The sequence below is a fragment of the Tigriopus californicus genome, chromosome 12 (genome assembly GCF_007210705.1).
Source record: "Tigriopus californicus strain San Diego chromosome 12, Tcal_SD_v2.1, whole genome shotgun sequence".
Taxonomy (NCBI): Eukaryota; Metazoa; Arthropoda; class Copepoda; order Harpacticoida; family Harpacticidae; genus Tigriopus; species Tigriopus californicus.
This window is the reverse complement of record NC_081451.1, coordinates 2,775,412-2,785,232: the sequence shown is the minus strand read 5'-3', so window position 1 is coordinate 2,785,232 and position 9,821 is coordinate 2,775,412. Positions and strand designations below refer to the sequence as shown.

Below are 9,821 nucleotides of genomic sequence, written 5' to 3'. Positions count from 1 at the left end.
AATATCATCCTCGCAAACATTGACAACAAATATGCCCATTTGCGCGAGTGCATCTTGCATGCACATTCACTTCTGGCGCTGTTGTCAACGTACCGGGAAATCGCTCAGGAAGCTCGGATCAGCAAAGGAAGCGAGGAGGGTCTGGTTCTCGTCGGTGACCGTGTCGTTGTCCCTCGACCAGCTCGGCGAGCAATTCTGGAATTGCTCCACCTTTCCCATTCGGGCATCACCAAAACGACTGAGCTGACCAAGCAGCTCTACTATTGGCCTGGAATGGGAAACTAGATCAAACTGTGGATCAAAAGGTGCGAAAAATGTGTAAAAAAATACCGTCTCAAGCCCACAATCCCATTCTCTCCGGCATTGACATGGCCTCTTTCCCGATGGAGGCCGTGTCCATTGACCTGTTTGAAGTGGAGGGGAAACACTTTGTGGTGATGGTGGATCGCTTTAGTGGCTTCCCTTTCATATCGAGGATGAAAACCACCACAACCGATGCCATATGGATGAGGTTGCGGGATTGGTTCAACGACTTTGGATTTCCACGTCGGTTGAAATCAGATGGGGGTCCCCAGTTTCGGGATCGATTTGCCCAAGCGTGCTCCAGCCTCGGCATCATCTTTGAGACCAGCTCGCCCTACAATCCTTGTAGTAACGGTTTGGCGGAGGCAGCCGTCAAATCCATGAAGTCATTGCTTCAAAAACATGTAGGCATTGATGGCAATGAATTTCGTGCGGCACTCTTGGAATGGCGAGCCACCCCACGTCCTGACGGCTACAAGCCCGCTCTGGGATATTTCGGCCGCCATTTACGGACCCGCCTTCCCACGGCTAGGTCGCTAGATTTTCAATTGGAGCAAACCACGGCCTTCAGGGCAGCCCGACAAACCATAGATAAGCGGCATGTGCGTGAGGCTGCGGGGACTGCCCTGCCCGGACTGAACGTGGGTGACCAGGTTCATATCCAACACCCAATAGACAAAGAATGTTCGTTTGGTACCGGGAAGGTCATTGAAAGATCAAAGTCTGGCCGTTCCTACACAGTCCAAACGGAGGCAGGACGCTTTGTACGGAACCGACGAGATCTTCGGCCAGCTCCTTCAGCTACTCAAACTCCTCCAACAGCTCTGATGGCTCCGACATCGGATGTTCAATCCCCAATCCGAACATCACGGCTAACCCAGGTGGACCCTCTCGATCCTCCTCCTCCTCTGCTCTGACGGAGTAAACGGAACAAACATGTCCGGTTCCATATCTGAGGATCCCAATCAATTGTTGTTGTGTTGCTCAGAGGACCCCGCGCGCAGAAGAGAGAAGAAACAAAGAACCCATTGTAGTATCCATGCATGGTTGTAATGAGTTGTCTGCTCGTACATGGTTCATACATCTGCTGTTGAATATAGACACTCGAACTTCGGTTCTCCATCTAGAAACTTCGGTCTGCTTTCTTCTTGTGTCACGCCCATAACATTGCACAGCGGTAGTTTTCGTTCCACGCCCCACAACATTCACGCTTCCAAATTGCAACCCGTCAACACGCTTTGAGAGTACCCAGAGGAGCTCGTCAACTCCCTCGCCACTTTTCGTCACAATTGGTGAAAATGGGTCTCACAGAGCAAGTTGCCAATCGCAAGGCGCAAATATCAAAAAAGTTACAACTCATGCGACCTCAACAAACCTGAGGCCGACGTGGACAGATTGTGGCATCTCCTTGGGGAGGCCGAGAAGAAGATGGATGAAATGAGGGATCTTTACGACGAAATAGCCAATGGAAAAGCACTTGAAGACGAGGTAAAAGCTATCAACGAAGCCAAGGACAACGCCGTTGACAAATGGGTATCAAAAATATCGAAGAAGGCGGAACTCCTCATGTCCCGGTCGACCTCAACCCACGACCTCAGGTCAACCTCAGCTTCGCCAGCGCCGTTACAAGTACAATTCAGGCCCATCTCAGATTTGCGACCCTTCATGTTGTCAGTCAAGTCCGAGCCTTTCGAGATGAGGGTGTGGTTGGAGAAGTTTCGAGCTTATTACAAAGCATCACATATCGAAATACTAGACCTGGAAGAACAAAAGGCAATGTTGAAAAACTTCATCCACAGCAACCTCTGCACCTCTATCAACGAGGACATTGGTGAAGCCGCATCAATAGAAGCGTGCTACATTGCCATCGAAAAACATTTTTTGGAGCTGAAGCCGTTATTCACGCGTCACTTGGCTCTGTTCAGGATAAAGAAGAATGGTCGCAACTTTAGGGATTTTTCGGCAGATCTCCAACGCCAGGCTAGGGAAGCAGAGCTGTCCTCGACAGCCAATGATCAATTGATCGTCTTCTTGGCATTGGCGGGCTGCCGCAATGATCCCTCTCTGTTCGCCAAACTACGTGAGCTGAAGGATCCAAATATGAGTGATCTCACGTGGAGAGCAGGACTGCACGAGGAGATGCTTAGGGACAACACGACCATGAGAGACTTCACTCCGCTTGGGACCTTGATGAAGATAGAGGCAATACCTTCAGCGGAGGCCATTCTGGCTACTGTGGCGGCCAATTGTAAAGGATGTGGCCAACCGCATGCCAGAGAGCATTGTCCGTTTCGAGATAAACCTTGTTTTGCGTGTAACAAGGCAGGACATATAAAGAGCCTATGCCGGCAGCGCAGCCTCTCAAGAAGCCGGAGTCCTTCACGTGGACGACCTCGAGAGCGGACCCGTCGGGGGTCGCCTGGTGTTCACTACAGCGCCGAATCAAGTCGTACGCCATCGATTGGTAGGTTGAACATAGTTCAATCCGGACCTACGGATGAAATGGCCCTCATCAAGGTTGTCTGCAAAGACAAAAGGGGCAAATTCATCATCCAGGGTCTGCCCGATACATTAGGTTGAACCTAGTTCAATCCGGACCTACGGATGAAATGGCCCTCATCAAGGTTGTCTGCAAAGACAAAAGGGGCAAATTCATCATCCAGGGTCTGCCCGATACATTCTGGTGCAGCCAGGACAGTTGTGCTGGCATCAACATGCCCGGAAGCCATGACCCTTGATCCATCTCTAACTCAGCTGAGGGCGTCCAACGGGACACCGCTCAGAAATGTGGGCAAATTCCAATTTATCGGCTACATCAAAGGGGGACCCCAGGCTGTAATATCTGCACTTGTGTCACCTGACGTTGGCGACTACACCCTTTTTGGTAAGAAGGACCTTCAGGCGTTGGGGATTCTTCAGTATGATTTTCCTGCGTTACACCGATGCTGCCCAGAGACGAAGACGATCGCCACCGTGACCAAATCTCTGACCAAAGTCCCAGGGGAACGCAGGCCCACCATTACGATAAAAATGGATCTGGAATTGTCAACAGAGCAATGGAAGGATATTGAGAGAGCTGTTGAACGCCTCAAAAGCAATGGCTTTGAGGAGAACTTCATCAGGAATTTCCTCACTCGATCTGCTGATGTAATGGTTTCCTCTCTTGGAGATGCCGCCGGCTCCATGGCTGGTGGCCCAATGACAATCGAGCTTGATAATAATAAAGATTTTAAACTGTACCACGTGACGACTGCTCGATCTGTTCCCATTCATTATGAGAAGCCAGCCTATGCCAACGACCTATGCCAAGAACTGATCCAGGCCCGGATGATGACGAGATGCACTGAGAACACGACCTGGTGTGCAACTGCACATTTTGTGCCGAAAGCTCAGAAAGTCAGATTATTCGTTGACTATTGGAAACTTAACCAAGCCACGAGGAGACCGGTCCATCCACTCTCATCAGTGCCCGACTTGATGTGTCAGATTTTACCTGAAAGTTTGTGGTTTGCTAAGCTTGATGCCGTGCATGGTTATTACCAGGTGCCCTTGGACAAAGAGTCATCTTATCTCTGCGCATTCGTCCTAACACGGGCAAATGGTCCTGGTTAAAGTTCACAAAGATCTTGGCATTCACATTGACAACAAGCTAAACTTCTCGAGACACGTATCTTTTGTGTCTTCAAAAGCGAACAAGTTGGTTGGTATGATTAAGAGGCATTTTACAACCCGGTGCCCGAAGGTTCTAATTCAGCTCTTTAACACCTACATACGCTCATCCCTGGAATACGGTTATCCTGCCTGGACCCCGACATTCAAAAAAGATGTCATTCGGCTCGAATCGGTTCTGCGCCGTTTTACTAAGGGAATGCCTGGAACAGGTGGGCTTACCTACCATGAGCGTCTGGTAAAGGTTCGGTGTGAGTCCATACAGACTCGCCGTGAAAAGAATGAAATAATGTGGACATTCAAATTACTCAGCGGACATGTCAAAGTGTTGGTGGGTAACAATGAAGAAGAGGCATTTTATTATTTGAAGGACAAAAATCATCGCGAAACAAGATCATCGTTGGCCGAAAAACTTTGGGTTCCGGTTGCTCGCTGTGGTGCTAGACTAAATTCTTTCATCATCCGCGCCATTCCAAGGTGGAATGCTATTCCGCAAAGCGTTCCATCAGTGACCTCTTTGAAAGTATTTCGCTCTCAGTTGAACTCATGGTATTCATCAAAAAGCTAACTCTTCTAAGGCGCTGGAGACATAGATCTTTAGTTTACTCTTCTTCCTTAATCTTCAACTTATTCCTGTCCATCTATACTTTATACCAAAACTCCTTTATCTGCCACTACGTGGTGTTGGAGTGGTTGACACAATAAACAATAAACAAAAATACCGGCCTTTAGTCGCCCCCATGGGCTGGAAAGATTCTGGGGATGTATTCAGCCTACGTACTGATCTGGCCTTGGAGGAACTGAAACAGAAAAAGTGGATAGTAAAGATTGTGGATGACAGTTGTGTCCAAACTGTTTATCTACCTGAGTTGTTGGAACGACTGGCCGTGGTCATACAAAAGTGCCGTGAAAATGGAATCAAACTCTCCATTAACAAGTTTGAGATCGAAGAGCCATAAAGTTTGCCGGATTTATTGTGTCAGATGGCGGGCTAAAACCGGACCCGAGTAAATTGGAAGCATTGAGGTCCTTTCCTAGCCCAAAATCGGTGACGGACCTTCGATCATTCCTTGGTTTGGCCAACCAGCTGGGTGCATTTCTCCCAGATTTGCAACACGCCATGGTCAAAATTCGAGAGCTACTGAAAAAGTCGTCCGCATGGCTATGGTTACCCGAACACGAGTCAGCGTTCTGCAAAGCAAGAGAACTGCTGACATCTCCCGCTGTTGTTAAACCATTTAATCCTGAACTGTCAACCCAATTACTCACTGACGCGTCGCAACTCCATGGCCTTGGATTCGCCCTCATCCAACGGGAACCATCAATTGACAACGACGGTAAAATTCGACTCGTTCAATGTGGATTGTGTGCGCTATCATCAGCATAAAAGAACTTTTCGACAGTAGAATTGGAGTTAAGTGTGATATGGTTTACCGTACAAAAATGCAGCTCTTTTCTCCGGGGGATGCCTAAGTTTGAGGTGATCACCAACCATCGACCTTTGCTTGGCATATTCGCAAAACTGTTGGCAGCCTTGAACAATACACTACTGCAGAGGCTGCGGGAAAATCTCGACCAATATGCATTCTCGGTAAAGTGGGCAGCCGGAAAAAAACATCTGATTGCCAATGCGCTCAGTCGCTTCCCGGTGTTTGCCGCTGACCCTTCACTTGAAGTAGCCTCATGTGCAGCCATTACTGAGATCAATCCCACATTTCGCATCATCCTTTCCAATGTTGACAATGAGTACAAACAGTTACGTGAATGCATCTCACGTGGCCGTCCACTCCCGACACCGTTGTCAACCTATGGGGGGATCGCACAAGAGGCCAGAATCGGCAAAGGGAGCGAGGAGTGCTTGATCCTGGTTGGCGACCGTGTTGTCGTTCCCCAACCAGCACGCCAAGCATTTCTGGAATTACTCCACCTGTCACACTTGGGCATCACTAAAACCATTGAGCTGGCCACACAGCTTTACTATTGGCCTGGAATGGGAAATGAGGTTAAATTATGGATCACGAGATGTGGAAAATGTGCCAAGAACCTGCCATCTCAAACCCACGAACCCATCTTGTCCGGAATCGATATGGCCTCTCACCCGATAGAGGCCGTGTCCACATCGTGGTAGGTCACCCCTCGATCAATTATTATTGAGTTCAGAAATCTCTTGAGATCGTGACAATAAGAGATAGGGAAAACCCCATCCTCGGTCTTAACGTGATCTAGTTGAAAGAAGTTCGCGTTCTTGTTGATTGTCCTGGACAAATGTTGTCTGATGTGTGACTCGACTTTTATCTCCTTCCGCAGTTCTTTGACAATTTTCATGTTTTTTCTTTTTTTTTTGCGGACTTCCTTATCGCTACCGGGATTGGAATCCCAGCAGTTCAAGACGAAAAGATTACTTACTTTACTTGACTTTTATTTATAATGTATATACATTATTTGATCTGCCAACGAATTAGAATTGGCTGATCTGGCTAATCCTTGAATATAAGGTTGATGCGGAATTTTAGTCAAAAACTTGTCCATGTCTGACTTAAATCCTGTTACTGGATTAAAGCCTACATAAGCCCTACGAATATTTGAGGGCAGCAAATTGAACAATGAAGGAGCCCGAGAAAGAAGAGAGGTGGACTTCATTGTTTGAACTAGCCTGGATTCTCGAGGGCTTGAGGTTGCTCTCAAAACGCACGTTAAGCCTCTACGGTCACTACAATTGACCCTCAATCCTGGGTTGGGTCAAAGCTCATGAATTCGCATGATCATCACGAGTGAAGAGGTATCAAACAGTTTAGGCAGATGCACGAGATGCACGAAGTTCCGTTTTTACCAATTGACAAGATTTTCCTTTTTCCCAGTCGTGGTCTTCGAACATTTGTATTGAAGAGAGCAATTGGGTCAACGTACAATTATCGTCTATTCTTCATGGCATCTCTCCATCTCCCCTTCGAGAATAGAGAGTGTAAACAGCAACACTATGAAATAAACAAGAGAAATAAACAAATGAGATCATGCTACGTTCTCAAGCTTGGAATCGATCCGGCGAACGTCGTTCACGTTGACTCTTCCTTCTGGGAACGGCGTCCTCAGATTGATCATCTCCCAAATCAAAACCATGTGGAGCTCGACGGAGAAATCGAAGGTTGCGTTCCAACAAGCGGCCCAACGGAAATCGAAGGAGATACGTCGAGGAGATCGGTTGTCCACAACTTTAGCGTTGCTGGAATTGAGCGCGATTTGGTTCGCGGTGAAACAGTGCAAGTACTTTCTGAGAGGAATGCCAGAGTTCGAAATTGTCACGGACCACAGGCCCCTCTTGGGGATCTATGAGAAGCCGCTAGGGTCGATTGAGAACGTGAGGATTCAGAGGCTGTGCTAAAACCTCAAACAATACTCGTTCCCAATTACGTGGGTTGCGGGAAAAAACATTTATATCGCTGCGGACCCGTCCTTGGAGGTGGCTCTCTGTGCGAGGGTTTCTCCATTATTTCCAAGCACATGGATGAAGAGTACTTGAACCTGAGAGGATGCGTTGAAGAAAGCCACCCGCTCCCTTGCTCATTGTCACTGTGCGGCGACGTCGTCCACAAATTACGGGTGGAAGACGGAGGGGGACTGGTTCTTATCGGCGATCGACTGGTTGTCCCGCGGCTGGCACGACATCGCTTACTCGAGTTGCTCCACCTCTCACACTCTGGAATCACAAAAACGGCAGAGCTAGCGAAACAGCTATATTATTGGCCGGGTATGTGGAACAAAATAGAGCAGTGGATCCGGCGATGTTCCGTGTGAGTGAGAGCCTTACCATCACAGGCAAGCAAGCCGCTATAGTCCGGAATTGACGACGGGAAGACCCCAATGGAGGCAGTCTCGGTCGACCTTTTTGAGATAGAGGGAAGGACCTTCCTCATCATGGTCGACTGGTTTTGCGGATTTCCGTTCGTGGCCATGATGGCCTCGCTGTCCACAGACGCGGTCTGGAAGAGGTTACGGCAATAGTTCAACGAGGTCGGATTTCCGAGCCGACTACGTAGCAACAACGGCCCGCAGTTTCGACAAAAGTTTGCTTCAATGACGCCACAAACCTTCTGCACACCACGCTGGAGCCCATATCGCTGCCAAGAAGAAGCGCACGAAAATCAAAGAAAACCGTTCATTTTCCAAGCGGAGATTTGAACCTCGTGCTGTACACCGTTATGCTTTGATGCGTTTGGCGCGGGAAACCCCGGAAAGAAATATGAGAGCCATGAGTAACGAATGGTTTGCGTTATAATTATTCGTAACTTTAAAACCAAGTCGGAGGGGTAAAAGAGCACGTCCGCCATTCAAGGCGTCAGCTGACAAGCTGTTATAATTATCGCGGACTCAAAATTTAGGGGGGAGGTGTAGTATTGCTTATATATAATGCTGTGTATACGTGGCGCCTTATGTGTAATGCAGCGTACATTTTCCCTCTCTCAGCTGATACGAAAAATACACACACACACTTGTTCTCGTTTCCATCACCCATGTCTCTTCTTCGTCCTCCGTCCTCATTGAGGCCACGCCTCCATCTTCTACAAAGCTTGGTTTTGCATCATTCCTAATGTATATAGATAAACTTTCCCGTTTCCGAAACCTTCCACCCATCGGCAAAGTTTCCAAAAGTTACGGAGAACTTAAAAATGAAAGGCAATCACAAACCACATGTGGCATACTAACAATAAATTTGGTCACTTTCTGAATTAGGCCGCTGGAAGTCTACACGTTTCTTAATAGAAAATGGCGGGACTTTTCGAAAACATGTTGTTATCTTAAAATCGAAAAAAGCTCTAAAATTATCGAGTACCTAATGAAAATCTGTCTTGTTTGAAGGCCGCTGGTTATAAGCTTTTCAACTTTGGGGCTCGTTTTCATTGTGTAGAATTCGTATATGTTATCTGTCTCTATATATGAAATTGATGCACGGTATTGCTCGGGCTTGGTAACCTCAGCTGAAGAGAATAGACACAAGGATTTTGGATTCACGAAAGACTCGTCTATTCCACTATTTTCCGCTTAACCGCTCCTTCTGTATCTTTCAACCTCACACATTGAGAGCATCATGAGATCTTTTTTTTAGGCAAATTGAAAACTGTGTGCTGGAACTGCATATGAGTCTACTCGTCAACTTCAAACCACGGCAATAACTACAGCAACTTCCTTTTCCGCGCCACTACTTGCCGTTGAGGATTGTCAAGATGTACGTATTTGCCATTGCTCCTATTTGTGAAGGTTGCGGCCTCTCTGATCATTCGCGAAACAAATGTCCGGTTCTTGACGTCACTTATCATGTTTGCGGTAAAGGAGTACATATTGCTTGCGTCTGCCGTGCTCGCCAAAATACAGGATGGGTGCATGGTCACTCCCCTCGCCGTGATCAAGACCGTGGTCGCTCTCCTCGTCAAAATCAAAATGCACGTCAGTTCCGTGATGTGACACCTTCTCATTTGCGGGCTCATAGCCCTAGTTCAGCTCGTCTATCAGCCATATCCATCTCAGCTCCTTCTCCTCCGCGGGTCTCTTTGCTGTATTGTTTCCCAACAGGTCCAGTGATTACCTTGGACGCTATTGCGGATACAGGAGCCGCTCGCACGGTAATTCATGATCATTCATTACCCCCAGGCGTTATCCATGCCATTTCGAACCCGTCTTTTGGCTGCAATTGGATCACATCTCCATAATGCGGGCACGGTCTCTTTTCATGCCTCTGCCGCCGGATGCTCAGAGGCACTTATTCACGCAGTCATATTGCCTGACTTGTCAGGAACCCCACTCATCAGTTGGCAAGACCTTTTGGCGCTGAACCTTTACCAACTGCTTTTCCGTCT

The 9,821-nt window shown here is 47.8% G+C and overlaps 1 protein-coding gene and 1 long non-coding RNA gene across 2 annotated transcripts; one reads left to right on the top strand and one right to left on the bottom strand.

Moving 5' to 3' along the window:
• The first annotated feature begins 314 nt into the window (after positions 1 to 314).
• Positions 315 to 1,220, top strand: LOC131892186 (uncharacterized protein K02A2.6-like). The gene has a single exon (XM_059241969.1). It carries the CDS (start codon positions 315 to 317, stop codon positions 1,218 to 1,220), a length of 906 nt encoding a protein of 301 aa, XP_059097952.1.
• Positions 1,221 to 4,694: 3,474 nt separating this feature from the next.
• Positions 4,695 to 6,366, bottom strand: LOC131891839 (uncharacterized). Its single transcript, XR_009374477.1, has 3 exons — positions 5,242 to 6,366; positions 4,837 to 5,163; positions 4,695 to 4,772 (listed from the first exon to the last, which is right to left on the bottom strand). It is a non-coding gene; the product is annotated as an uncharacterized LOC131891839 (long non-coding RNA).
• Positions 6,367 to 9,821: the final 3,455 nt, after the last annotated feature.

Excerpts from the sequence above, each read along its gene's own strand:
- LOC131892186 (XM_059241969.1), top strand. The coding sequence starts at position 315 with ATGTGTAAAAAAATACCGTCTCAAGCCCACAATCCCATTCTCTCCGGC.